The 17,060-nt window shown below is 32.7% G+C and overlaps 1 protein-coding gene across 2 annotated transcripts in view; it reads right to left on the reverse strand.

Moving 5' to 3' along the window:
* LOC140434874 (GTP-binding protein Di-Ras2) overlaps nt 1–14,830 on the reverse strand; it is a 33,997-nt gene extending 19,167 nt beyond the window's left edge. The window contains exons 1-2 of one of the 2 annotated variants that reach the window (XM_072523466.1): nt 14,408–14,830; nt 2,121–2,378 (exon numbers count right to left, since the gene is read on the reverse strand). In XM_072523466.1, coding sequence (XP_072379567.1) covers nt 2,121–2,378; nt 14,408–14,545 — 396 coding nt within the window. In that variant the 5' untranslated portion in view covers nt 14,546–14,830. Of the gene's footprint in view, nt 1–2,120; nt 2,379–6,335; nt 6,560–14,407 lie in introns of those variants that run through there. The other variant, XM_072523467.1, reaches the window with a different exon arrangement.
* Nucleotides 14,831–17,060: the final 2,230 nt, after the last annotated feature.

Here is a 17,060-nt window from a genome sequence, read left to right on the forward strand (position 1 = left end):
TGTTTATAGATTAAACATATTTAGTACAGTTTAATCGTACTTGGACATAGAGTATACCGAAAACAACGTACGCATCAATAACTACGCTCAAATAAGAGACCGGAGTTAAAAAAACCTAAACTGATCTAAAATGTGAACCTTATTGTTTTGGGAAAGAATTGAAAGGTCTTGAAAAAGAGTTGGGACAGAACAGTTGTGATCCAACAGACATCAATGACCCGGTACAAAAAGAGACAACGGCAACCATTTTGGAGCCATTATCAAGAGGGATATGGTTCCGTTCGAGTTCGAAGTCTCAATCTGCCTACTCCCCTCACCCGTGACGTACCATTATCTTGTTCTGTAGAAATACAAGAACCGTCAAACGACACTTACGTCTTAATTTGCCTACTCCTCAGTGTCGAATAACGACCGGTCTTATCATATGTAGCTGCTATTATACTCTCAGTATACGCAGAAACGGTTTGAGCGGGATTGGTTGGGGAGGGGGTCGCTGAAGCAGCGGTCAATGGCTTCACGAATAATTCTCAATTTTAAGCAACGGATAGCGATGGATTTTGTTTTTTCGAAATCTATCTTGAGACCTGTCTGAATTTGATGTTGGGCTTGAGCTGAAGTAGTATCGGAATGTTTTACAGATAAAGAATGTTCGTAAATACGGTTTTGGATTCGCAGTTTGTCTGTCCTATGTTCGTGGGCAACTGGAACAAGGTATCTCGTAGACACCATGGTCTTCATTGGAGATTTTACGGATCTGACGACATTGGAAATAATGGAAATAATAAATTGGAAAATTGGAAATTGGAGTGAGTAGTGAAGATGGTTTTGATGTTTAGTGGGTTAAGAGTTCTACTGATCTTGTCAGTAACACCTTTGATAAAAGGTAGAAAGATATTGAGTTGATCAGGCGGCAAGGTTTCTTTTCTGGATTGAATGGGGTTTAGATGTTTTTGAATGATCCTATTGATTTGGGTTTTGTGGTAGCCGTTTTCCTTATTGAATTGATTTCGGATGATCTGTGATTGTCGTCGCTAAGTCTTATAGAACGGGAAACAAGAGTCTTAATATAAATGAATTAAGCTGGGGGGGGGGGGGTGACTGGGCATTGAGATAACGTTTTGTATGAGTGGGCACACGGAATACGAAAAACCGTGTGGTGGATGTTTCTGAATAAGAACATCAAGAAATGGCAAAGGCGCTTAAGACTTAACTTCCATCGTGAATTGAATACTGGTATGTATTCCATTCAGGTGAGAGAGGAATAGATCTAATGTGTCTTTACCATGTGGCCCAATGACAAAGGTGCCGTAACCAGGAGGTGGGTTTGAGATTTGATGAGGACAGGGCTGTTGTTTCGAAATGTTCCATGTAGATACTTTACTCAGGTTTTCTCGCAGTCTGTAATAAATATCCCATTCTTGCTTCCCTCCTTATAACTATGTGCACAGGTGGGATGTCCAGTACAGACTCCATAGTTGCTGTTGGTGTACTTCTCAAAGCCCCTGAAATTACAAGGCAAGCAAGTCTTTGTACTTTATTTACGTTGAGTATGGCACTTATTTGCTGCACCTTTGGACATCATACCACTAATGCATATGTCACTGTCGGTTTTGCCACCCTGTTATAAATCCAATAAAACATGTTTGGTTTTAAATCCTAAATCTTTCTATTAGTAATCACCACTCTCTTGATTATTTCTTTTATCTGCTGATTCCAAATAAGCCTTAAGTCTATTACTCCAAGGTACTTGACTTCACTCACCAGATTTAGATTTATACCTTTTAGGTTTAGAGAGCCTATCTCCAAATTCCTCCCCTTGGTAAATTTCATGATTTCGGACTTATGGGGCTTATGTTTCATTTGAAGTTCATTCTGTAACTACATTCATACCCTGGTGCATTTTATCTCTGACTGTGCCATTAAATTTGATGTGAGCTAAGATGACCAAGGCATCCGCGAAAGATTTATGCTAAGAACATAAATCACAAGATGTAAGAGCCCTGGAATGCTCTACCCCAAGAAAAAAATTGGTTGTAATTTTGTTTTCAGAAATCTAGCACACATTTTGACAATTATAAATGAAGAAAAAAGAAACAGATAAATAATTTAACTAATCCTACCTCTCTCAGTTCAGCGCTTTCATCACACTTATTCCCTGTCAGCATAATTGGAATCTGACTTAAATCTGGTCCTTTAAGTTCCCTGATGACATCAAAAATTGGTCGCAGCTCTTCCAAACTTTGGCGGCTGCAAACTGAGTAAACGAGTATAAAGGCATGTCCCTTACTAATGGATAATCGTTGCATTGCTGGAAACTGGTGAGAACCAGTTGTGTCGGTAATCTGAAGTGTGCATATATTTTTGTTGCAACTTATGACCTGCAAAAATTCAATTTCAAATATTTATCTTTCGAAAATACGTTTTTAGATATTTTTAAAAAAATATCCGTTGGAAATACTAGAAAAATATACCTGATACTCATGTAGTATGTCGCATATTTTACATCTCTGAAAATTGTACTTCTGCATAACTTACTAATCTATGTGTCTAAAATATTTACAGCTAGCTTCCGGTAAAACCAGAAGGTGTCATCAAGGAAACTCCTTATATATTATTATATTTTTAGACTCTACATACAATTATGGACAGATTTTCTATAAATTACTTTTTCAAAAATTTTTATAACCAGACAATGATTTCAATTACTGATTTTTTTAAAAGATATACACACAAATACTTGTATTTATTATTTTTTCAGGAATTCACATCGGGATACGTTCACCTCGCTCCCCAACTTAATGCCCCTGATGTTTAATTATGTGTTATGAAAAAACACCAAACAAGAATATTTACATACAATTTTAATTAGTACCATTATTTAACCAAAAATAATAAAATGTTAACATTATAGTGTTTTTTATTATGTGCGACAAATAATTCATAACAAATATTCGTCTTTACTTAATAAATAAATAATAAAGACTCCACAAAAAATATATTACTTTAATCAATGAAGTATTTTAAAAAATTAAAAAAAAACAGCAAAAATTTACAGAAAAATAACAATTCTTAGCTAAAGTAATTCTTCAAAATGATTACCTTGTTGAAGGCAATGTCTTTCTCTTTTTGTAATATGTGTGACTAACTTTTTAATCTCAGTTTGGGTTATTTTTCATTTCTTGAAAGGCGTCTTGAATCCATTCAAGAAGTTCTTCCCTAATATGTATTTCATCGTTATAAAATGATTAGTATTTAAATGGGAATAAGCCACAATTACAGGTTAAAGTAAGTTTATTGACGTTTCAATTTCCACTTCGGAAATCGTTCTCAAGATACATTAGTAAATTAAACAAATTTTGTTTTTTTGTTACTTGGTGAAAAAATTCTTCTAATAATTTAATTTTATCTGACTCATTTATATCGACAATTCAGACATACATTATGCATTTTAAAGTAGACGACTTTAAAATGATATTGCCAATATTGTTGAGTTGCGTTCCTGGGAGGACTTTACTTGTAAGATAGTTCATTCCATTCGATTACATGAAATCAACTTTAACTTGAGAATATCCGTCAGAAAAAATCATAGCATGTAATTCGCCTTTAAAAAGAAAACCACATGCCATGATGACAGTAAAATTCTCTTGTTAGTGATTCCATAGTACATCATAAGGGAAAAAACAATATGTACAAAATATATATTTTGTAAAATGCAACTATGATAATGGATAAAGTTCAATATAAAAACAAAATTAAAGAGCTAATAATAAACGGACCTTATACAAAATTACCAAAGGATTCAACAAAGCCTTTGGAAAACAGAATATATAGAACTTTATTTAAGTTTAAAGATTGTTTAACAAGTTATCAAAGAAGATTAATTACACCTTGTGTAATGTAAGACCCCTCATTTTTATGGAGCACTGAAAGTTCATAAAACGAATATACCACTATGACCCATTTGTAATACCATGAATTCTCCTTGTAGTGAACTATCAAAATTTTTATTAAATATTATACAACCACTTGCAAATAAAAATGAAACATTGATAAAAAATACACAACATTTTTTAAATAAATTATCAAATATTGAATTTAATTCAATTAATATTTTGGTAAGTTTTGAGATAAATAGTTTATTTACGAATGTGCCATTAGATAAGACTTTAAATATATAGTCAAGACAAAATTAGAGAGTAATGATACATTGGCAACTAGAACAAGACTAAACATATCAGCTATAATGGAGTTATTAACATTATGTACTGATAATACATATTTTCAATTAAATAATGTATTCTATAAACAAAATTTTGGTCTAGTAATGGGCTCTAGTTTATCTCCATAATTAGCCGTTATATTTATGGAAGATTTGGAAACAAATATTATTTCTAAACAAAATTTAAAACCCACAGGATGGTGGAGATATTATGTAGATGATGTATTCTCAATATGGCCTCATTGATCAGAGTTGTTGGACACATTCCTGAATGATATAAACGATAAAGAAGAGACAATTTAAACATTTACCATGGAAAAGGAATATAATAACACACTACCTTTCCTGGATGTTTTAATCTCTAAGAACGATACTGGATATGAGACTCATGTGTATAGAAAACCAACACACACCAACAGATATTTAATTTCAAATCAAATCACAATATTATTATTAAAAAGGAATCATTAAATCCTTATATGATAGAGCCAAAATTGCTTGTTCTAACGAAAATTCGTTCTTGGATGAAAAACATTTGTTACATCTGAAACATCAAGGCCAATAAATGGTAGAATAAGTGAACATCAATCTTATAAATAAATTTGATAGATCTAAAATATGTAAACACGCATGGGATAATGAACATAGGGTTCAATGGAATGATTCAAGTATAGTCCTAAAAGAAAGGGATGATAAAAAGAGATGAATCAAAGAAGCGGCCCTAAGAGACCAATAATTGTGTCGCAAATTCCTCGGCAAAATGTAGTAGGATCTGGTTACCCATATTAAAAGGAAGTTATTACAAGGAAAATACCAGTATTAGTAAGTCAGTAACATATCGAGGATACATCATTTATGTTTTTTAAACAATAAACATATAAAATCAGAATTTGGTGTTTATTGAGAGTAAACTAAATGTAAGACCAAATACTTACCATGTCGGGATAGTATTATGAGGTTCTTTTCCTGGTTTTTCCCTCATGATTTACTATGGAATCACTAACAAGAGAATGTTAATGTCATCATAGCATGTGGTTTTCTTTTTAAAGACGAATTACATGCTATGATTTTTTCTGACGGATATTCTCAAGTTAAAGTTGATTTCATGTAATCGAATGAAATGAACTATCTTACAAGTAAAGTCGTCCCAGGAACGCAACTCAACAATATTGGCAATATCATTTTAAAGTCGTCTACTTTAAAATGTATAATGTATGTCTGAATTGTCAATATAAATTAGTCAGATAAAATTAAATTATTAGAAGAATTTTTCACCAAGTAACAAAAAAAAACTTTTTTTTACTTTACTTATGTTTGTATTTTGTGAACGATTTCCGAAGTGGAAATCATTCACAAAAAAAATAGTTTTTAAAAAAAGTTTTAAATATCCCCAAACATAGTAATCAATGGGATTAAAATCCCATGATTGTGAAGGCCAGACATGAAAACCGCCTCTACTAATCCATCTATTGAGAAAATTGTTGAATAAAAATTCTCTAACTATTTGCCTGTAATGTGGTGAAGCACCATCATGTTGAAAGTATATTCCACCTGTACTGATACTTTCATCATCTAGCAGTACTGGTAAAATATTTTCTAAAAAATCTAAATACACTTTACAGGTTAGGGTGGAGGTAAAATATTGTTATTAATTATTAATTTGTTATCAAATATGCCACACCATACAGTAACAGAAAATGTATGCTGTGAGTGGCATTGCCTTGTGGCAACTAGATTTTGCTCTGCTCAAATGTGTGAGTTCCTGAGATTGTATACCCAATCTCTGATAAATTTTGTTTCATCCGTGAATAAACATCTGTTTACAATCCTTGGATTTCAGGTGATCCACCTACTAAAATCTATTCAGAGTATTTCATCTCCTGTATCAATTTTTGTACTTCCTGTATATGGTAAGGATGCAGATTATTCTTTTTAAATCTTCGCCAGACAATGGTATGCGAAATTTGCAGAGCATGAATAATTCTTAGGACCCACTTTTGGATTATTCTCAATTAAATTAAGAATATTATTTTCCATATTAACGTTTTGTCTTTTATTATGTTCATGTAAGTATTTAAGTTGGAAAGCGGCCGTGTCTTCTGGAATAATCATATACCTTTTCAAAAATTCGATAACTGGTTATTCTTCGTTGAGGAAACCTCATTTCATAGTCTCTTTTAGCAGCTCTGCCGTTACCATCACAAAAACCGTACACATATACCATATCCGCATATTATTTGTTGCTGAATTGATAAGCCATATTATTAGTTCTTAATACAGAAATATTGTATGAAAACACAAAGAAATTATTCAATGCAATCAAAATGAAAGAATGTTTAGTACATTTGACAGTGGTAGTGTATTTAACACAAATGACAATCACTATATCTATTCAACAACGAGATGCTGTCGTTGTCACCAAACACTAATTTAATAAAATTTAAAAATATTAATTTAAAATATTCTCTTTACATTTCGTATTGTAAGCTTTACATTTCATAATATGATATTTCAAAAATACGAAGTTTTTGGTGTTGGTTAATTTGAATAATTACTTTAGTTATAAATAGTTATTTTTCTTTAAATTTTCGCTTTTTTTTAATTTATAAGATATTTCATTGATTAAAGTTACGTATATTTTGGGGACTCTATTATTTATTCATTAATTTAAGATGAATAATATTGGTTATGAAAATAAAAAAACCACTGAAACATATTACCAATTTAGACTAAATAATGGTATTAATTAAAATTAAGTTGCATTAAAATTTTTTTCTATTTCAAGTAGTATACCACTAAATTTAGTTTTTCATCCTCTTTTCAAATGCAGAATCCATTTTTAAAGAATCTAATATACAGGGTGTTGTTTTTAAGTCAGAATATTTTTAAAATATATTTTAATCTGGACCTGGATTTCTTAAAATTGTAAATAAATTAATTGATTGGACACCTGAAAGTATATTCGCGTGCCAAATATAAAGAAAATATACAGCGTGGTTAAAAAATTATGAACCAAATAAAAAGTTAGCAAAATAGATAAAAGACCCAGTATCTTTTTTATTGATAAAGTAAGACCCATTAAGTATGGGGTTTTGAGATCGCCTAAGTGCCCTCTTTTATCAGTTAAGTAATGTATGTTACTCTCCCAAAGAAACACCCTGGATATAAATGAAGCAGAAACAAAGTACTTATATGGATTGAACAAATAAGCAATTTGTTTGGGTGCAATACATAACAATGACAAGGAAAAAAGGGAACACAATATAAATTTTAAGAAGTTAAAGGATTTGAATACTTAGTAACTGTCTTCACAATAGAACTAATTGTGAAGAAGAAATACTGGGAAAAAGACACCAAGAGTGGTTATTCGTTTGGGAAAGAAAAATACTGTGCAAAATCTTTAGCAGGAAAAACTTAAATGCCAATAGATAAGAACAACAAACAACAAGCTAACTGAGCTCTATGAAGAGTTTAACATATTTATTATCAATCTGCCTTGTTTTTAAATTCTACCCATATATTTTACAAGAATTATAAATAAGAAAATTCACAGAATAGCTGCTAATAGATGGAACTATAGTAATTATTCATACTGAAGTTTCAAATGTGAGAAGAGGATTAGAAAATCAATAATTGTTACGATTGACAGTATTCCATGAAATATTACCCGATTTTGATAGTTTTATAATACCAAGATAGTGTTCAAAGGCAAAAGGAGTTGAATCTAATAAAAGAAGAATTGACGAAAGAAGTATGTAATATAATTTCACTACAACTAAAACGACAGTTCCATTTTCAAGGTCATTTACAGACCATATAACTGTTTATTACAAAGGTAAGAACTTATATTTATAATATTCCCCACATTTCCTTTCCAATATTTTGAACTCCATACATAACTACTTTTACCTTATATTGACTAATGCCAAACTGAAAACAAAATCGTCAAGTGATATACCTGGGACATGATTTAAAGTAAATCATTAGTTCTATCAGTTTAATATATTTTCTTGTAACAAAAATCTTTGCAAAACATTTTTGGAAGTTATAAAATTGAATTTCTATAGTCGGTTTGCTATTCCCAGTCCGAACTGTCTAATGAATTTAGTAATTATTTTTTTGCGAAGTTAGTTATTTTTTGACAGACTAGAAGTGGCTGGAAATTACTATACAACCAAGCACACATACTTATAGCCAATATTAACAGAAAACAAACTAAATAGTATATAAAATAGAACTTTACAAATTACTGACAATCAATATTTATTTATTTGCACCATATAATAGTTATGTTAAATTATAACAACAGAAATATATTTTTTAAATATATACTACCCAAAATTTTATGGGTTTAGTATACACTTCCAGTATTTATAATAATTCTTCTTTTTTGAATGAAAGAAGTCTGTAATAAAAGTTTATTTAAACTGTTAATACTGTGAGCTAGGAACTTTTGTGTTGTAGGTTTCCAGCTATGAATCTGTCAAAATATGCCTGAGCTGAGCGAAAGGACCTTACAAGTTACATTCAGCAAAAGACCCTATATGCAAGGAGAAGTCCAAAAGAAGTTAATTACTTTGTAATAAGACCTATAGTTTTATATAGCAGTGAAACATGGACAATCAATAAATTATAACATCAGTTTGGGTTAAAGATTGGGGTTAAAAATAAAGTTTTTTAAGAAAATATTTGGGGAAAACCATGGAATGGAGTATGGGTAAAAAGAACAAATATAGAGTTTAAAAAGATATATAAAGAACTTAATATTGAAGGCATCATCAAAACATAAAGACTGAGATGGTAGAGTATTGTAGACCTATTAATGTGTTTAAAACAACATGGTTTCTTGCTTTTCCCAATAACAAGCATGGGCAATCAGTGGCTGCCAGTTGCATTAGTACAGCTAAGGCAGTGATACGATCCTTGCTTATTTTAAGTCCAGGTGCTGTTGATTTCAACTGAGCCCAGTTTCATCTGCACTATAAATGTTTCTAGGGTGTAATTTTCTCGAGTCAGCAACTCACTTAAATTAATTTAGAATTAATCTGCTCCTAATGAATCAGTACAGTTTTATCCTTGCGTTTGAAGCATATGAATGCCATGTCTCGACTTAAATCATTTAAACCAGCCTGTGTTTGCTTGAAAATTTAACAGCTCTCTGGGTTTTTTGTTGAATTGAACTTCTTTTTCACATAGAATCAGATTAGAAATAGGTTCTCTCTGGGCTCTTTTTTGAGTGAACCACTTATATACAGCCTCATCTAAATCTGTGTTTAAGGCAAGTTTCATTGTTTTACAACCTGTAGGTACATTGGAAGAATTCAGATAATTGACACTCTACTGTTCTTGATGGATTAAAAACAACTGATTCCTGCAATATTTATAAGTGTATGACAGTCAATATCGCTAATTTTATTGTTAAGTATATCGTACATCTAGTTCAATAGTGCCACAACTGCAAAAAATTCTAATTTTGAGTTAAGGCTTTAAAAAGGTTGCCTATATAATACCCCATCTAATGCAATACAGCCTTAACTGAAATATTGTCTTGGATAAGTATAAAGTAAGATACTTCGGTATTACACTGTAGGGTTTTGAAATGCAATATGGTCATAACTAGGAGGTGTGGCGATAATACACTCCGCCACAATACAACCGATGTAATTCAATACAGCCACAACTGCAAACATTGTTAAGTTAGTGGTACGATTTTATCAGTTCTCAATTATGTATGCACGAGGTATCCACGTTTTTAGTGTAAAACTATTTGATTTAAAGTCTGAAAACAGTGTATAGTGATATTATTCTTAACTTTATTATAAAACACGATGTCAAGGGCAAGAAAAATGCTTGGACTAGCTTTGCAAATTAAAGATGATGAGAATCTGAGAGAAAATTCAGAGGTTTTTAAGGTTATGAATGACATACCCTTTGTGTTGACGGAGGTTTGTATTTCAACAAAAATCACAGTGAGGTTTTACTTAATGTATGCAATTTTTTAGCTTACTCCGGTTGCGTTACCCGTACAATCAAATCATACGGCAAATACATTTGAACATCAAGAAAAGCTACATACAGCCCCTTGCCAAGATGATTACATAGAGCTGCTAAATTTTCTAATAATACACTTTTTAAAATTTTATTTTTTGTTGAAGTTTGTGAACTAATATCAAAACAGTACAGTTTTTAACATTGCTTAAAATATAATTACAGAACTGTATTAAATATACTCAGTGACATTAGAAGTGTTACACCCAGATGGAGTAATTTCTTGAATTTAATTTTTTGGCAACAGAATGACTATATTTAAAACATTCTATGATAACAATAGCAATGGTTTATCTCTTCTACTTTTTGTAAAAATAAAGTTTTATCTTCTAAATTTTTTTGTGAGAGACCGACCTGTGAAAACCGGTTCGTATAGAAATTTTTAGTTATTGTTCCTCAGTCTAATTGTATTCAGTGTAATCAAATGCCTCGAGTTCGAATAAACCATAATTACCACCATTTTAGCGATTTTGACAGGGGTAGAATTATTGTGTATAAAGATATGGGTTTGTCGTATCGCGAAATTGGCCGTCGTGTTAATTGTACGGCAATGACGGCTATGCGTGTCTATCGTGTGTGGACAAACTAAGGCAGAGGAATACGAAGAAGACCAACTGGTCAACCAAGGCGTACCACAGAGCGTCAAGATAGGCGCTTTAGATTACTGGCTCTGCGAGACCGTTTTGCTACTGCGCGTCAAATTGCTGACCAATGGTTTGGAGTAGTAGGTAGACCTGTTAGTATGCGTACACTATACCGTCGTATTCGAGCCTTTGGACTGGTTTCATTCCTCCCATGACTACTGCTTCCTTAGACTGCGGACCACGGTAATCAACGTTTCAATTGGTGCAGAGAACGGCTACATTGGGAAGCAGAATGGCGTAATGTAGCATTCAGCGATGAATCACGATTCTGTTTAGGAATGCATAATGGTCGTAGGATGGTAAGACGCTGCCGTGGAGAACGACGAGATATCGGGTTTGCTGTTGAGAGGCATGTATACAGGACAGTTGGAGTAATGGTTTGGGGGGCTATTGCCTATGGTAACCGATCACCATTTGTGTTTATTCGAGGCAATATCACAGCTGCGCGTTATGTTGAAGACATCTTACAAACCAGTTTACTGCCTTATCTCGACGGCCGTCGCGACGTCCTTTTTCAGCAACACAACGTGCGTCCCCATATTGCTCATCAAACTATGGACTTTTTCCAAGAAGCTGGCGTCAATGTGTTGCCACGGCCGCAACGTGTTCCGGATTTAAATCCTATCGAACATGTATGGGATATGATGTGAAGGAGACTCTCCACTTTGCACCATCCTGCACAGACTCTGGCACAGTTAATACATGAAGTTTAAGTTGCTTGGAACGAGGAGCCACAAGCAGACATTGAACATCTCATTTTGCCCATGCCTAGACGTATACAGGAGTGTATTCAGCTACGGGGTCGCCAAACACATTATTAATTTTTTTTTGATTACTTGTTAATGAAAATTCTTGACAACGTTATCGTTTCATTCTTGATGTAAATCTAATATGTTGCCAAAAAATTAAGTTCAAGAAATTATTCCTTCTGGGTGTAACACTTCTAATGTCACTGAGTATATTAATGTACGTGGGCAACAAAGAAAAACGTGGGAAGACTTTACAACCTGCATGTGGACAAAAATGTCGTACAAAATGCAGCCAAAAATTCAGCAATGCTGATAGATTTGATATACATTCACGTTTCTGGAATTTGAAAGACAACGCTTTTCAAAGACAATTTGTTGCTTCCCATTTAGAAAAGTTGGTTACTAAATACAGAAGAACGATTGAAGGCAGTAACCGCGGTATGAATTTACCTTATTTTTTAACAATACACGGTGTAAAAGTTAAAGTCTACAAAAAGTTTTTCATGAATACCTTGGATATTGGTGACAAATTTATTAGAACTTGGAGAGAATCAGATGATAAAGGATTTGTGGAAAAGGATAAGAGAGGAAATTTTTTGAAACGAGAAACGGTTACTGGACCGGTGAAAAATAAAATATGAGAGCACATAAATTCTTTCCAAAGGGTAGAATCACATTATCTTAGAGCACAAACTACAAAGGAATACAAAGATGGTTCACTTATTTTAGCACAAATGTATCGCTACTACAAACTACAGGAAGAGACTGAAGGAAGGCCTGTGGCTAAAAAATGCACTTACGAGCATATTTTCAAAACTGAGTTTAACATAACATTCTTTCAGCAAAAAAAGATCAGTGCGGGGTTTGTGAATCATATAAAAATTCTTAAGCTACTCTTGATCAAACTTATAATAAACATATCCATAATAAAATTAGAAGCAGAGAAGAAAAAGCACAAGATGTAGCAAGAGCAAAAGATGATTCTCATTGTTTTGATTTGCAGGCGATCCTTCCTACACCTTGTGGAGATGTTTCAAGCTTCTACTATACATGCAGCCTGAACTACTTCAACTTTACAATTTTTCAGATGGTACAAAACAGTGGTTACTGTTTTGGGGGCACGAGGCTATCGCTAACTGCGGCTCAAACGGAATAGCTACGTGTCTGTTTGATTATCTTTTAACTCATTGTAATGATAAAGACGTTATATTTTATAGCGACAATTGTGTTAAGTAAAATAAAAATAAATTTATAGTTACCATGTATCTCTATGCAATTGCAAAAATTAATATTAAATCAATCACACATAAATTGTTAACAGTGGGACATACCCAAAATGAAGGGGACGCCATGCACGCAATTATTGAGAGGCAAAAGAAGAAAATATGTACTTAAAACAGGTCCTATTTATGTTCCTGCACCATGGCCTGTCATCATAAGATCTGCAAAAAAGAGGGAAATCCTTACAATGTAAAGGAAATGTCAACAGAAGACTTTTATGACTTTAAAGATCTCAATTCAAAACTTGGAGGAAATTTTACAATAATAATGAATAAAAAAGATGAAAAGGTAGTCTGAAATGATATCCAAGTTATTAAAGTTGTTAAAAGCAATTCTGGATCTTTCTTCTATAAAATAGATTATAATGCCGATGAGTTCGAAGAGGTCTATTTTAAAGCATCGACAAGGGGGCGCTCAGCAACTGTGGAAGCAGTAATCGATTTAAAAAAGGCGTACATAAAGCCACCATCGATATCCGCAAAAACCAAGCAACGCCTTTTGGAACTATGCAATAAAAACTTAATAATACCTGTTCATCACAATTTTTATGAGGACTTGATTAATAGTAATTAAAAAAAATGTTTGTCCACACTTATAATAATAATAATAAAAATATTTTTTGTAAGAACTAGTTGATTTTTTTATTATGTTGCCGCCGTATCTCCTAGGTATCGTTTTATTCATGACTTTCTTCACAATGCAATATCGCCATAACTATCAAAATACAATTAACGTTTTATTTTTAATAAATTCTAATAAGATCCAGCGAATAACTTTATAATTTGCTAACTAAATTGTAATTTTGAAGCCAGTCATTCTAAAAATAAATTATTTACAAGGCATAACTCGTTTGCTACAGAACGTTTTGCTCATTTCTCGAAATTATTGTATTTTGCACTTGTGGCACTATTGAACTAGGTGTGCGATATGTTAACAGATTTTGTATGAGTAAGACCATCTCTTAATGCATTGTCACTGCACCTGCAAAACTCTACAAATATTTTTTGGAGAAATCAAGTTTTGTTCATAATTTAATAGTGTTCATCACATGTCTAATAACTTCTTTAAGTTATTTTAATTGGTCTTGAAAATATCAAAACTGATTTATATAAGTCCTTCAAACACAGATGTATGGGAACACTATTAAACACATATACAGTACTTTTTTTAGTACAATTTTTGTCAGGTTTTACAAGCACAAGGACAATGTTAGGATGATTACAATTTTAAAAAGAAAAAATAAATACATAAGTAGTAAATAGTAATAAGTAGTAAAAAGTACTAAATAAGTATTCTAGGATTACTAACAACTAAAAAATGAATAACCAATAAAAATTACTTACCAAAAATAAAACATCAAGCCAAAAATAAACAAAAATACATCAAGTAGCAAAATAAGGTAACAATAACTGAAAACAAAACGGTGTAACGTAAACGTAAAAGAAGCATCTAACGTGCCCCCTTACTTGTCGATATGTATCTTCGATGGTAGGTATGTAGCTCTCCCGAAAAGTACCTTTCACAAATCTTAAAACCAATGAACTTTTTCCCACCCCACCGGCTCCGAAAACCACCACCCGGTAGTCGTTGCTCTGTTCCGGCATTATTTCACTTTTATTTTACGTTTTGGCAATAATTTAGGAGTGCTCCAATTTTATAATAAAAATAAAAAAAAGAGGTTATATTACCAATGATAGCGAGAAGTTATTACAATTTTTTATATACATTACTCTCGAACACTTTTTTGAGCTCGTCTTTGTCAAGAATATCTGAATATACTTCTCTTAAATTTTGAAAATATTAAATAATTTTTGTCTAAAATAATAACGTCATTGTGAAACTAAAAAATTTTATATTGATTCTTGTTTTGAGCCACCTCTTGAAGAGTCTTTGAACTAGCGCTTATTGACAACAGACATAACGTGGGTGGTGGCCTTACACATAAAGGAATAATCCAGCGTCAGATGAAGCCAAATATGTTAAACCATGGCCGTCTTTATTTTAAAGTTATTACAAAATTTTCAAATTCAAATTCATTGAATAATGTAACTTTTCCAGTAGCCGAACACACGTCAACATAAAAGTTGAACAATAGTTCTATTAGAAAATCTTAAATTCTAATTAGGTACATAAAAACACATATCAGATTGAGTTAAAACAATTTAAAATTGAAATTTAAGATATTCCTCAATACTATAAAATAAATTTTTTATTAAATTTCCTTAGTTTTATTTTTAAACTGAGTTTTGGGAAAATCCTTCACGTTGTCAGGTAATTTGTTATAAAATTTAATTGCCCAATACCCTGATCCAGTTTGACACCTCTTTAGTCTCCAGTAGGCTGGAACACGATCACATCTGTGTCTAGTGTTATGATCGTGCACCTCTTCATGGGTCCCAAAGTGCCCCCGCTTCTTTTAACAAACATAAAGGTTCTAATATATATACAAGAAGGACACAGTAATAATTCCCAGAGTCTCATAGGCCAATCTCTAATCGTCTCTAAACCCAAGGCCTGCAAGAACTTTTACAGCCTTACGTTGCAAACCAAAAACTCTCGGTATTCCGCCGAATGCCCACAGATCAAGATTGCATATGTCAGATGAGAATGAAAAATTGCATAATAAGCTATTCGTAAGACCTTGTGTGAAACGTCCGATGCTATATTTCTAAAGCACATATAAGTTCTTTGAGAGATTTTTGCTCAGATAGTCAATATGTTGACCCCATTGAAGCTTTGCTCCAAGGAACTTTACACTTGTCACATTTGCGTTTTCATCCTGGGTGTCCCTAAAAGCAAAAACAGCCCTGTTGATCTTTGCTTCATTAAGCAGGAGCCATAGCACACTCCCACCGCAGGAGCCTGTTAATACAGAACCACTCTTTAGCACAGAATAATAAACAATCAGAATGCCCACTCTGCTTGTCAAGATAAGTAAGCGCATCTCGTTCGTGCAGACGGAATCAGCCATGTTTTAAATGGAACCAGTGCTGTTCAGTGACATTTTATCTGGTGTGCATAGAAAAATTAACCCGGTTTAATTTATTTACGGCTTACCATAGACATAATATGAACTATTTTATTCGTACTTTTAGTTGGAGAATACCTAGATTAAATTATTTTAAATATACTTAATTATTATATATATTCAGGGATTCTACAGTATTCACTGCCTTCCCTCGCTCAACCGTTTCTATCTCTCTCTGTTGTCCCATTCTCCATCGTTTAGGCCTCTCTTACTCATGGCGTCGTCTACTTCGTTCCTCCAGGATTTTCGGGGTCGTCCTCTTTTCCTCCTTCCTATGGGGATCTATTCGGTTATTCTCTTTATCCATCTGCTATCGCTAGTTCTTCTTACATGTCCATACCACTTTAGTTTTTTTTGTTCTATATATGTTAGTATATACGTACGTTAGGAACAACAACCTTCACCGGGACCTCAAGATGGAAGACGTCAATCAGATAATCAAGAAATTTGCAGGGAGCCATGAACAACGACTTCATCATCATGTAAACGTCGAGGCTATCCAGCTCCTCGACAATACGAACCTAGAGAGAAGGCTCAAAAGAACAAAGCCTTTTGAACTGGTATAATGAGTGAGTGAAAAGCAGAGTAAAGTGTTGTGCGAGTATGCATGCTAAATTTAATGCTAGTTATTAGAAATAATAGGAAAGATACTAGTGAGTAGACACCTAATTTTAATATTTCATTAGTAATTTAAGTTCGAAACAAATTGATAATTGGTCTTACTGACCAGATTTTAATGTAAGTACACTTCTGTGTCTTTAGTAAAAAAAAAATATATGTTAGTATGTCTGTTTCTATTGATGTTCTTTGCTTATTTCGTCATTACTTCTCCTAGCCATTCTTGTTACTCTGCAGCATCTTCGCAGGCATTCCATCTCTGTTGCTACTATCTTACTGCAGTTTTTCTTGTTTATGATCCAATCTTCAACCCCATATGTCATAATACTTCGCACTAATGTTTTATAAATCTGTGTTTACTTAATTATTAATCTCTAAAAATTTAAATTACACTTCTGTCGTAGCTTGTCACAAATTTCTCAATCCGAGTCTATGTTTCCGTTTAAAACATGGCGATCACTTGCTGACACACT

The sequence above is a fragment of the Diabrotica undecimpunctata genome, chromosome 2, assembly GCF_040954645.1.
Source record: "Diabrotica undecimpunctata isolate CICGRU chromosome 2, icDiaUnde3, whole genome shotgun sequence".
Taxonomy (NCBI): domain Eukaryota; kingdom Metazoa; phylum Arthropoda; class Insecta; order Coleoptera; family Chrysomelidae; genus Diabrotica; species Diabrotica undecimpunctata.